Here is a 14,270-nt window from a genome sequence, read left to right on the forward strand (position 1 = left end):
AACATTTTAGATGGAAGAAATGAAAGGGTGACAATTAAACAACAAACTTCACTAATTCTTTGAGAATTCCTCCCTGCAGGAAGTAGGATGTGATTTTCCTATTTTTGAGTATGAGTTCCTAGTGAACTTGCTTCCAGGAATACAGTACAAAAGGGGAAAATGGGATTTCCAGAGCAGAAAACTAGTGGACTTCACCTTAAACAAATAAAGTTGATACTACATTAACATATTAACACATTAACACATCATTTCTGTGGTATTCTTCCTCAAATCCATACAAATGAAAAGTTTTCTGGAAATCTGAAAAACTACCTGTTCAGAAGCCTCGAAAGATATAAGAAACAAAGAAAGGCAGAAAACTGTTAACAGACTGGAGACAACTAAGGAAACATAACAACTGAATGTAATGTTGGTCTCCAGACCATATGGAAAATGGGAAATTTGGGAAAAGTCTGTAATTTATTTAACAGTATTATACCAATGTTAATTTCTTAGTTTAGATAAATATACCATTATTATGTGCATGTTAATATTAAGGGAAAGTGAATAAAGGATATACAGAAACTTCCTATATTACCTTTGCAACATGCCTAAAAGTCTATAATATTTCAAAATAAAATAAAAAATAATCACTAAAGAAAAGAATGACTTGCATGCAACTCTCAATCATCACTATAGAAATACGAAAAAAAAAATTTTATATGTTATTGCTATTTAAATGGCTGCCCCTGGACAGGTAATCAAAATTATTGTTTGAGGATAAAAGTATCACCTAATACCACCCCAAAATTAAACCCGATAACTACATAGGGCTATTTTTTTTAATTAAATAAAGGGAAAAAAATCAGAGTGTATGTTTCAAGAAAACAATTTATAGATGAACCAAGACTTAAGTTAAAACATCTAACAGATTTAATTTTTCAGGAAAATTAATGACTTAGTAAGAATGAAATCTGCATAGGTGGCTGATAGGACTGAGAAATTCATGCCAAAGAATACAAGAAAGGCAGTAACAGATAAAAATCCCAGTTGTTCAAAAGCCTCAGTATTGTATTCAGAGTCTTTAAAAGTACTATAATACCAAGGTAAGTTTCTGACATGCTCAGTCCCAACAACATGACAACTCCTCTTGCATTAAGAAAGGATAAGAAAGAGTACAAAGGAAACAGACCAATTCTGCACTTGATACAAACTCAAAACCATACAGTCATCAGGGGAAAGAACAATGATTATGCTTTGGGAATAGAGGTCATTTTTGGAAATCAACTTTTCAAATGTTTTAAATTTACATTTCCATTGTAATGAAGCTCTACATTATTACTCTCCATTATTACTGCAAAGTTTTTTTGTTTTTTGGTTTTTTTTGGCGGTACTGGGGATCGAACTCAGGGTCTTCTGTTTCTGAGGCAAGCACTCTATCAGCTGAGCTATCTCCCCAGTCCTGCAAAGTTGGAGTAATAAAACATAAACATTTATGTTGGCAACAAAGTCAATGGAAATTAATGAAAAAAAAAGTCATGATCAGTGCTAGAAACTTTAAAAGATTCCAGTGCCCACATCTGTATTTACAAAATAAAGAAGTATTTTCAGTTTGAGAAAAGAATTGATACAGAATGCTAATAAATTGTTCATTTGTGCCAACCAAAGACCAGATAAAGTATATTACAAAAAAGAAAAAGTGAAGTTCAAATAGAAAAGAATGGTGATGAACATGTTAATTTAGGTGCTTCAATGAGATCAACAACATGATTGTAAGAGGAATAAATTCATGTTTTCTGATTTAGTTCAATAAAACAATACCACTAGTCACAATCATTTATTGTAATGTTTTGTAGTTTTTACTTAATTGCATTAAAAAAGGGAAGAAAAGAGCAAAAAAGAAACAGAACAATCTCAACCTGCAGCTGACATGATTTTTAGGTAAAAAACCCTAAGGATGTTCATTATCAGAACTATAAGAACTAATAAATGAATTTAGTGAGTCACTGGATACAGGGACATTTAAAAATCAGTTAGAAAGAAGATTCTGTATAATTATAACAACTATGTGCTGTACCTGAATTTCCAGCATATAATTAAGAAAATAAAAACTGAAGTGGGTATGGTGGCACACATTTGTAATGTAATTCCATTTACAAATCATAAAAAAATACAAAATACTTAGCAATACATTTAACGAAAAGACACTGAAAATTACAAAATTTTCCTAACTGAAACTATTCATTTGTCTCCCCAAGCTGACTGAGTTCTACAAAGTAACAGTATTTATCTCTGGTGGCTACTTGCAATCTTAAATATTAACCCACGGAATGAATGAGGTATAGCAGAGTTAAGAAAGCATGCAGGACCCAAATATATGGTGATCCAGGTTAACCTGAATGCAAGATGTGTTCTAATAGAATTTTTAAAAAATAAATTTTAAAAAGGAAAAATAAATAAATAAATAAAAAGACCAAGTAACTGAGGCTCTTAAAGCCAAACAAAGGAATCTATTTGCAATTCTATTTTTGGATGTCAGATTTTAGTCTCTTTACCATAAAATGAAAATTAAATATTCTAGACTATCTTTTACAAGTAGAATTGTTCATTAGTTTTTTTATATTCTAGTTCTTTTATTATAGAGTCTATAAAGGTTCTTTCATTCCCTCAAGTTATTTCAAATGCAACAGAAACTGCCTCAATATTGAATTGGTCAAATGTGTAAGATACTACAGTTGAAACATCTTCCAATAAACTCAAACTTTCTCCCAGGAGACAGTAAAATTAATTTCCTCTTAGACACTGGAGAGCAATAAAGTTAAGTATGGTAGCACACACCTGTAATCCCTGCTAGTCCTACAAGGGTGGCTGAGACAAAAGGATCAAAAATTCAAGGACAGCTTGGGAAACTTGGTGAGATTCTGTCTCAAAATAAAAATTTAAAAAAGGGTTGGGGATATGGCTCAGGGTAGAGCACGTGCCTACAATGTTCAACCTGGGATTCAAACCCCAGTACTGTGGTGGTACTGGTATGGGGAGCAGAGGGTCCTGGCAGTTTCTGACATGGTTCCCAAAGGTTCCTGCCTCCTGGTATTCATAGGTTGTAGAATCAATCCCTGCTCCTATGGGCTGGACTCAACAATGACTTGCTGCTAATCAACACAACTGCAAGAGGTAACAGGATTTCACCTCTATGATTACGGGAGGCACTAGCACAGAAAAAAAAAAGGCATGCTGTCCATCTACAACTACAAAAAATTAAAAAAAAAAAAAAAAGACCATGCCTTCTATTTTCCTAGCCACTGCAACCTCAGCTTAATCACTCTGTAGCCCTACTCCCCCATCCCTTGCTTGCTCACTTTACAAAGCAAGTTTCCTATGAGAAAAGGCCTATATGAAGAAAAGAGCACAGTCTCTGGCCAAAAGCCATCAGAAACAGGTTCTCACTCCAAATTATGAGGAAGAACATTTTGCCGACAACATTAGTTTGAACATAGAGGTCTTACCAATCAAGTCTTCAGATGAGAACTAAGCCCAACTCTGACTGCAACCTTATAGGGATCCTGAAGCTGAGAATCCAACTAGGCTACACTCCAATTCCTAACACACAGAAGCTGTAAAGTATTTCAGGCTACTAAACTTTGCACTTTTAAATAACTTACACAGCAATTCACAACAAACAAGCATTAGCCATACTGATCTATCAGTAGCATATTAGCATAAATTCAGAACTGTCAGGAAAAGGAGCTAGGGCATCCTACCCTAACTCTATCAGTACTTACTGTATGATTAGAGTGAAATAAACACAGATAAATCTTTACATATGAAAAAAAAAAAAAAAGCTACTCCAAGGAACAGGTAAAGTTGATTAAGGCCCTAACTTTTCCCTTACTAAAGAAAATATCATGTTCAAAAGCTACACTTTTCTTTTAATGAAATATTTTTTTCTTGGGCACATTTATTCTAAATTAAGAAATTGCATGTAATATTTTCAATGAAATATTAAATAAACAGAAATACTTCAACAAATTACTTCTTAAAAACTTTGAATATTTCATTCCCACATAAAGGTAAAGATACCTGTTCCTTATGTCATCATGCATTTGCTAATGAAAATGATACATTTAACAACTGAAATTCTGCTCAATTTAACAATGACTATTGACAATTTTAACCCCAAGCTCTACAACTAACTTGATAAACTACAGGTAGTTCATTTTAGTTCATTTACTAAAAATCCATAAAATTCTCTTAATAGCATTGAACACAGCAAAACCACTATAAACAGTCTGAGGAAAACATAAAAACAAGTCAATGTAATAAAATGTTCATTGAAGCACCTCCTTCCAACTTTGGCTCATAAATACTTACCAAGTTTAGAACAGAGTATTACTGTACTGAAATCATCTTGACTATTGAAATTACCAATATTTTTAACCCAGAGAATTATTCATTTATAAGTAATATAAATTAGACTTAATTTACTGAACTTTTTCTGTTAATCATCATAATCAACTTATTCGGCAAGAGAGAACTACAACCATTAGAAAAGTTCATGAAAAGATAATCAAATAGACTTCAACCCATGTCATTAAAAATAACAGAACTACTAGGAAAATGCTTACTGTTGTTATAGGACTAATTATGGTCAAAGTAATTTCTCATATATTAAAACAAATTTGTACCTTGAGACAGACCTAACATCTCATCTCAGGAACAGCTATTCTAAACATTTAAAAAATTATATTATGGGCTGGGGAGATAGCTCAGTTGGTAGAGTGCTTGCCTTGCAAACACAAGGCCCTGGGTTCAATCCCCAGCACCACAAAAAAAAAAAAAAAATTTATATATATATTGCCCTAAAATTTAGTCTTTGGAAGTACACAACAACATAATGTTAGCATATGTGACTAAAATACATAGAAGTATCTAGAATTTAATAGATTTTATTATAATTATGAACTAGGTTGTTTTTTGGGGGGATGGGGCGGGGTGTACTAGAGATTTAACTCAGGAATCTTAACCACTGAGTCACATCCCCAGACTTTTTCATTATTAAATTTTGAGACAGGGTCTCACAAAGTTGCTTAGGGCCTCACTAAATTGCGAAGACTGGCCTGGAACTTGGGATACACCTGAACCGCTGGGATTAAGGTGTACACCACCAAGCCCACAGACTTGTTTATTTTTTCTCAGGGTAAGGCTGCATCTCTTTCTGGGAGATTAGGAAAATGCCATCTTTGGGAAAATTCATATCAAAGTGATTGGCAACTGAAACTATATAGAATTAAAAGAGCTATTAAACTAAAAATCTAACCTCAAACTGTTTCCTGGTTAACAAAGATTTACCTAAAGAGTAGACTGTACTACCTATAGATTACATGTAGTAGGTTACATGTTTTAGACAAATATAGTCAGAACTTTATTAGTTCTTTATTTTCTTCTTATATTTTCAATTAAACTGGCTTTACCACAGAAGTAATACACACAATTCTTTTGAAGACAAATAAAGATAATAAATCAGGAACTTTATCCTCTCCTAACCCTTTCTAAAATTTAAGTTCCTCTGATGGGTGGCCATAACCTTAATAATAATACTAATACATAAAATTCTTGATTTAGTCAGTTGAGACACCAACAATTCCCATTGTATATGATTAATTTATAAAAACAAATGTCATATCCCACTTCTATTCCACCTTCCTACACTAGAAGCTATACTATTTTTAGTTTAAGTCGTAGCATTTATGACTTTAAATAATATGCCTAAGGCACTAATCCCTGATTGATCATCTTTGAAGAGTTACCTGCTAACTTCAGAAAGATGAAAAAGTTCATATATTTAACCCTTCCTCAAATCTTTCCTTGAATGTATCTCCTAACATTCTGTTCTAACTAGAATTTAATATTTTATAATGTATTGTCTATTTCTACAAACTGAAAAACCAACATGCAGCATTTATTATAAACTGAATGAACAAATAACAGTACAGTGATTAGAAAGGAACAATTCTACAACACTCAAACTGCAAGAGGTTCTTCAAAGCATTTACTCATTTAACAGGTATCTGCTTAAAACCTACCATGTGCCAGGTATTTTTCTAGGTGCCAGGGAATCAGCAAAAGCAAAATCAGTCTTGTTTTCAGACTTTATGTTATAATACAATCAAAATTATCCAAACTTTTTATTCTTTTTAGATTCCTGACTTTAGGTCAGTTGTTCCTAATAAAGGGCCCATGTTGTTTGTGAGGCTTGAAGGACCTTATTGACAGTGACAGGGTGAGATGCTGGAAAGTCCTGGGATGCACTATAAATAATGAACACCTGTCTTGATTCAAAATGCATTATCAGTCCCCTTTTGAGATTTGTTCTTGTATACCCAGACACTAAAACATGTCATCACCTTTCTTGAATCCCTATTTCATTCTCCTAAAATTTCTAACTTTTATTATAAGGCTGAATTATAAGGTACACTAAGGCTATGTTCTTGTAAACTTGAACTTCTTTTACTCCTCCACCCTACTTCCCTGTAACTAGACACTTATCTTTACAGATGTAATTCTACACCCAACTCCCCTAAACACCCTGAAATAAGATTTTACATTTGAGTACCCTCTGAAGAGATAATATGGATCACCCACTGTTTCTCTTTTCTTTATAAATAGTCTTTTGCTTAGGAAGCTTTTAAGATTTTTCTCTTTATCCAGCTCCTCTCTCCCTCCTAACTGGCAATTGTTCCTTCTGCAGTTTCGAATTTCACCAGCATTCCTCATTCTGAAACAGAGAGCCTGACATTCTAAGTTTCATATATGCAGACAGGATGTCAGGTTGTGTCCTCCACAGGAGGCATGTTGGCTAGAAAAGCAAGTTGTCCTGGTTATTTATTGCCAAAATAATCAGGGGAAAAAAATGAGTCAATGACAATGACAATGACATAATGGAATTAGCTTTTTAAAGTCCTTATTATCATAAAAGGTCTCAAAAATGTAAAGAAAAACATGAAAAGAGAAAAAGAGCTATAGTAACCACAAACCTAAACATAGACATTAGACCCATAACACTTCTATAAAAGCACATGACAAAATCCTCCCAAACTTGGGAAAGGCAGAAGTCGGTTTAGAATAAGTCTTTATTATTCCAAACTACTTTGACTATCCTATTCTGATCATGGACTGGATTCTCTACTACAGTAAGGAAAGGACTCTGGATAAAATGACAGAGTAGTTAAATAAAAGAATAACCTTATTCTTAGGAAATACACACTATAGTTTTTTGGTGGTTTTTTTTTTTTTTTTTTTTGGAGAAAAGAGCCTACATGGAACTCACTCTCAGTTTAAAAAGAACAAAGCAAATGGGAAAAAAATGACAATAACAGGCAAATCTGATTAAATGGTATGTAAGTATTCTACAAATTATTCCCCAGATAAATTTCAAATTATTTCCAAATAGAAGAATGAAGGAAAAAATTCACCCATATTACTATAGCACCACCAATGTCTCTGCTCTTTTCCTACAAATGAACATTTGAATTGTTTCCAGTTTTTTGCTATTATAAAATTTTGCCATTCCTATACATACTTTCTGTGGTATCTGGAAAGGTTCTTCAGGTGTATTCCAGAAGAGAACTGCTGAATTATAAGGCACGGTATTCAACTTGTTAAAAAACACAAAAAGTGCTTGACATCTGCAATTGTGTAAGATGCCTTGTTTATTTACAATCTTTCCAATATTCAATACCATCACATTTCCTAATTTTGCCAAATGAATGGATATAAAATATTTTCTCATTTTAATCATGAATTGGATTTTCCTAAATTTCACTTTTACTTCCTGTTGCAGCAACTTCTTGAGTGGACAAGACTATTGGCTTTGACTATTCTGAGTGATTAAAATGTAGGCTGGGATAAGCCAAAATAGCAGCATTTTATTCTCCCCCTGTGAAATAAAAGGGTTTACTGAGTCATCAAGATACCATCAAAAAGGAGGTCTTGGTTTAAGCTTCCACAGCTTCCAGAAGCAAAAGTGGACACCAGTTGGAAAAATGTCTTCTGCACTTAAGAGAGAACAGTATTTTTATTAGGAAATTTTGGAGGAAGAAAGCGAACATTGTTCACATTGAACCTACACTGGCCATGAATAAGGGCATTGTTACATGAAGTGGGGAAAGTTTGGGGATATGACAGAAGTCAATGCTTCCAGATTGGTTGGGACTGGTAAGTAGGATATAGTGCTACCTAAGGGGTTGTAATGTAATGAGATTGTTTTCTCTTTCAATAAGACTAAATATTGGTTTATATGCATTAGTCATGTCTGTTTTCCTCTTTCACTAAATGCATATTCATATCTTTTGTACATTTTTCTACTGAGTTGTCTTTTTTATATTTATATATTCTTAACCATCAATCAGTTATATTCAAATTTCTTCTGGTTCTTTCAAAAAAGATGTCTTTTTATATTTTCCTTTAAAGCATCTTTTGATTAACTGTTTCTAACTAATCAAATTTATCAATCATCTCTCTTATAATTAATGTAGTCTGTGTCTTCTCTAAGAATCTGACTTTACCCAAAGTCTAAAAGATATACATCTGGGAAAATATGACCTCCACTTATCACAAGGCTTCAGAAATTAAGAGTTTAATACAGGACAGACGAGGTATTATTAAAAGAGACACTAATAATGACTTGCAACTGCTTTCACTGGAAAAAAATAGGAATTCTAGCAAAACACAACTCCTTTGTGATGGAACCAAAGAGGACCTAGGACAGGGAACACAAGAATCACTGGGATGCTTTGAAAGCATTTATGTTGGAAAGCCCATGTGCAAAATAAGCATGTCAAAGAGAAAATCTACAACTATGCCTGGGCAAGGGCCAACAACAAAAGGAAGAAAACTAGGCAAAGACACATGATACTTCATATGCTAACCAGTTAAAAAACATGGAAAACTGGCTCCTGACATAGTAGTTTCAAACCTAAAGGGAAGTCAGTTACCTAGCGTTGCCATTGTAAAGATTTTCCCTTTTAAGTCTCCACAGGGTGATGGTATAGTCAACTTGAAGCATGACTATCCCATTCCCACATGCACAATGGCAGAGGCATATGGAACCAGCACCAAAAGCACCCATTTTGATCTTGATGATCCTCCCCTGGTCCAGTAACTAAGAGGAAAAGAGCCCAAAGAATATTGGGGGTTTTCAGATCTCAACAACAAAAAAATACTAACAAAACTGTGAGTCAAGATTAGTGGGTGCCAGGGATTAGACATAGAACAAGGATGTAAGTATAAAAAGATATTACAAGAGAGGTTTTCATGCATGGTGGAACTTTCCCATATCCAAACTGTGATGGTGATTTCAGCAATTTACTTTTTAAAACTGAAAGTTGTGAGTTCTAAATTAGAACTTATTTTACTGATTAAAAAAAAAAAAGCTTTAAAACTATGTACAAAAATACTTATGGGAACTTTTTTATCCCCCCCAAACTGGAAACAATCCAAATATCTGTGATACGTCCATAGACTAGAATACTACTAGTAATGAGAATAAAGAATTGATAAAAACAACATAAATTACAACGATATTATGTTGTTATATTGAAAGAGGTCAGTTTTAAAAAGGTTATACTTCAGAACATGAAACAATAAAGCAAGTCTATAGTATTCTGATTGAAAAAGAGCTGACCCCAAACTCTACATCCAGCTGAACTATTGGTTAAACATCATGGCCAAAGACCATGTCTGTTGTGGTGGTGGTGGTACTGGGAATGGAACTAAGGGGCACTTTACCACTGAGCTATATTCCCAACCCTTTTACTCAATTTGATACAAGGTCTCACTATGTTGCCCATGCTGCTCTCGAACTTATAATCTTCCTGCCTCAGCCTTCTAAAATTAATAAAAATCAAGTGTAATTAGATTCAAAATAAATTGTCAATTGTTGAGTTACAGACATCACAGAATGGCAGCAAACAGTGAAATAACAAATACAAAAATTAAAGTTTAATTCACTAGTGTGTATATATATATGCAATATATACAAAAACATGGCTATAATACATTTGTCATAAAAAATATTTCTGGGGCAGGCACAGTGTGCCAGTCTGCAACTCCAGCTACTTGGGAGGCTAAGGCAGGGAATTACAAATTAGAGGTCAGACTTGACAAACTTAGTAAGATCCTGTCTTGAAATAAATTTAAAAAGGCATAGGGATATAGCTCAGTAATAAAGAATCACTGAGATCAATTCCTAGTATGAAAAAAATATATATTCCAGAGACAACTATATATTAAAATACTGAAAATAAAACTAGGACTAAATTTTCAGACTGTGTAAGAAAGAAAAGTATGAACACATACAAGTTTGGCTGTCACCTTAGCGGTAGAAGAAAATAAAGCTGATAAATATTTATCATGCATATTTTCTCCTAGATAATCTCATCCTACTTTCATGAAATCAACTGTTTACAAACAAAAAACCTAGATCTAACACCCACCATCTATCTACTAAATGCTTAAGTCAAAAAGATTTCACTGTCTATATTTCTCAAATGTGTCTTAATTAAGCACATCCCAAAATAAAATCTGTATCTGCATCCCATCTTTCATATTCCAGATCATTTCTCTGATATGCTATTTTGTAATGGCAGATACAATATGACAATTTACTTAACCACTAAGCTCAAAACCTCACTAGCAACTTTTGATCCAAGTTTCCTCATTTCCCACATTTAGCTAGAAGAAAATTATATTCAGCAATCCATTTAAAAAGTTTCACAAAGCCTTAAACAGTAATTTGCATCACTCTAAAAGTCTCTAACAAGTCAGCATAGTAATCACTGCAACCAGAATCACCTGGGGAGCCTGTTAAAAATGTACACTACCACACCCTTACCAAATACATCAAGAAGTGGGTCACAAGAATCTCTATTTTCAAGACATACTCCAGTAAGTAATTATAAGCACTAAGGTTTAGAAACTACCACTTTATACTTGTATCTCAACATCATTCACCAGTGAGTAATGTTTGTTGAAGCAATTCCCTCTGCTGCATACAACCAAGAAGTCACAAGACAAACTCACTCAAAGAACTGAATCACTGACAATTTTATGCATAGGTAGTTGAAGGAAGTTTCTGTTTTATGTTAATTTCCACAAGGGATTTTCCGCAGCAGTAAATGCTTTTTTACTGAAGAGCAAACTTTACCCCTGCCTCTCTCCAAAACAAATTTAAATGTACCACCTACAGAAAAATCTCCTGGTTGACTAACCCCACCATTCTCTTTCCACCTAAAACTAGGACCCCAATTTTATGAGGTAGTTCGGAACAGAAAACAATCTAAGCCTGCCTTACTCTGTGATCAAATGCTGGTCAGTATGTTACAAACATGAATAACAGTGTGCCCAATTCAAAGTCTTCCAATGGAAGTCTTCTTATGTTTCACACATGAATAACAAAAAGAGAAAGCAAATGCTATGGAGTCTAATTTTAAAGCAAATCTAATTTACCATCCCAAAGTCAAATTGTCACCATATTTGGTAAAAGAGCTTCAACTGTAAAAATTATAAAAATACTTCTGTTTTGTTTTTTAAAAATCCATTTTCCCAGTTAGGTACATTGGCATACACCTGGAATCCCAGCTACTCAGGAGGCTGAGACAGAAAGATTGCAAGTTTAAAGCTAGTCCAAGCAACTTAGAGATCCTACCTCAAAAATAAAAAAGGGCTAAGGATGTAACTCAGTGGTAGAGAATCCCTGGGTTCAATTCCCAGTACTGTGAAGGGGGAAAACAAAGAGGCATTAAAGGATACTCATCCATGTACTCCATCCCCAAGAGAAAGACCCACACATCAAAATTACTATATTCTTACCCTACGCATGGCTTCCTCCTCTTCTTGACGCTTTTCATAATGTGCAAAGTCATCAAAGATTGAGGTGGTATGCTTGAAAGTAGCAATTATTTTAAGCACTTGCTTAGCTTTTTCTAGGGGTACCTCTTGAGTGTCCCTTGAATTGGTTACTGGTTTGTTGTCATTGTTTTCTAAGCGAATGTGCCGTAATTGGTTATTGGGAACATCTTTCACAAAGATCCATTTAACTTCAAATTTGCCCTTCCATTTATCCTGAGACCAGACACCAGCATATGCATTATAGTCCACAACAGACTTCATTTCAGCCACTCCACAAAAATGTCCACTGCCATTCACACTAAAGAGTAAATAGAGTGGGCCTTTCCCATTCAGGGAACGGTAGGCTGCATCCAAACGCTTATTACCATGCTCAGTACTACACCAGATAGAGTACTTAATGGAACGATGTATGTCATCCTCAGAGTAGCTTTTAATTATAAACACACGTCCATTCTTCAGGTTCCAATCAAAGTCTTTGGGATTATAGTTGTTTATGGCCTTTAGCTTTTCCAGTACTGGATGCACTTCTATGCTAGAAGGTGAAGCGCTGACAGGTACAACACCTAAACCAAAGTTTTCACTGCCCACTCCATTGTTCTGGCTGAAGCCCGCTCCCCTATTCCGAGGAGCTACCCAGCGATTCTGCAGCTGCGGTGGCTGAGGCTGCACTTGGTGTGGCTGGGCCTGTGGCTGAGGTCCTTGTTGCTGCTGTGGTTGTGGTGGCTGAGGCTGCTGCTGAGGCAGTTGGCTTTGCACCAATGGTGGCGGTTGAATTAATGGCTGAGGCTGCTGGATTATAGTTTGAGGAGGCAGAACTGGTTGGGTTGGCGGAGCCTTTACCACTGACCCCTTTTCATCCCAAGTTCCAATATTCATGTTGTGTTTTATAGGAGGAGGAGGTACAGCGGAACCCCCAATTCCCACATTGCCCTTGGGTTTAAGTTTCGGTTGAGGTTTGGCAGGCTTCCTAGCAATGGCAGCCCAGGAGGTTGGTTTAGGTGCTGCACTGCTAACTGGGGGTACACTATTGGTTGCAATGCTAGTCATACCACTGCTGCTCAAGGCTGTACCTACAGTTTTTGTCACTGCAGCTGTCAGGTCACCACCAATTTTCAGTCCAGTCATGCCCTGCTCAATACTGCTAATGCCAGGCACCTTACTCAAAGTATCATTGCCAAATCCAGCCTGTCCATCAGTAATAGCTCTCCCAAGAGAACTAGGTGGATAGCCATAACTGCTGCTATAAGCAGAACTTTGTGTTGATTGTCCCTGAGATCCACTTGTCCCCCATGTAGAGAAATCAGCATTACCAGGAAAAAAGTTAAATCCATGTTGACCAAGAAATGGAGGGGTATTTCCTAATGCCCCAGGTTGACTAAAAACACCATCTGGTATATAATGATGTTCTCCATTACTCATTTGTCCATAGGTTGTCAGATATGGCATAGGCTGGTCTCCAGCCGTGGACCATGCTGCTTCCCCAAGAGAATATGGAAATCCAATGGATGGAGCATAGTAACTAGGCATATATGGATCTGACATTGGTGGATAGCTGTTACTCTGCAAAACAGAAGACCGCAATCAGTAGTGAAATGTCCTCTTTACAGGAGGGGAAAAAGACATCTGAAAGATTAAAATTAAACAGTTTTAAATACAGGAAAAAGATGTACTTGATGAACACAAAATTTCTAGATAAGCATAATTAAAGTTTAAAATCCAATCTCAGAAAAATTCGCAGAAGAGTACTCATATATTTAAATCTTTGTTATAAAATTACTTAGGAGTTTCATAGGAGGGTTAAGAATAGAATGGGGATTATTTTTGTTTGAAGAGTCAGATCTGCCACAACTTTTTAAAATATGCAATTTCTACAAAAGGCTAATTCATAAACTTTGCATACACAAAATTATCATTTACATTCAGTTATATTTTAAGTAACTGATGTGTTCAAAAAATTACACATAAGGATTCAATAAACATGGAAACTTTTTTATATAGAATTACAATTTATCTTTACAACAGAATCCAATTCAGTCACTAAATTTTGTACTTTAAGAAAAAATAAAATGAGAAATGCTCACATTCTGAAAAAAAAAAAAGGTTCAATATTATGCCTACCACATGGTCCAACTTTGTTCTGCTTTGCCATATTCATTTTGGAAAGGAAATGAAATCCTTATCATGGCTTCTTAAGGGTACAGCAATAGATGTCTTTCTTTTGCATGCTGTTTTCCACATTTTACACAAAATTATAAATTTCTTAGTCAGAACTTCAGAGTAAGTTCACATAATTTTTTCCAGAACTATATTGCAAGTAAATAAATCAACCTCCCTTTTGAATATTAAGCAATCAGGTATTTAGCAATTTGCCAAAAATTGAGAAC

At 34.8% G+C, this 14,270-nt stretch overlaps 1 protein-coding gene across 4 annotated transcripts in view; it reads right to left on the reverse strand.

The window, feature by feature from the left end:
* Ythdf3 (YTH N6-methyladenosine RNA binding protein F3) overlaps positions 1-14,270 on the reverse strand; it is a 36,489-nt gene that overhangs the window by 7,287 nt on the left and 14,932 nt on the right. For all 4 annotated transcript variants that reach the window (XM_047549645.1, XM_047549649.1, XM_047549653.1 and 1 more), the window contains one exon: positions 11,848-13,446. In XM_047549645.1, the coding sequence (XP_047405601.1) occupies positions 11,848-13,446 (1,599 nt within the window). The remainder of the gene's footprint in view (positions 1-11,847; positions 13,447-14,270) is intronic.

Source organism: Sciurus carolinensis, chromosome 1 (assembly GCF_902686445.1).
Source record: "Sciurus carolinensis chromosome 1, mSciCar1.2, whole genome shotgun sequence".
Lineage (NCBI taxonomy): Eukaryota > Metazoa > Chordata > Mammalia > Rodentia > Sciuridae > Sciurus > Sciurus carolinensis.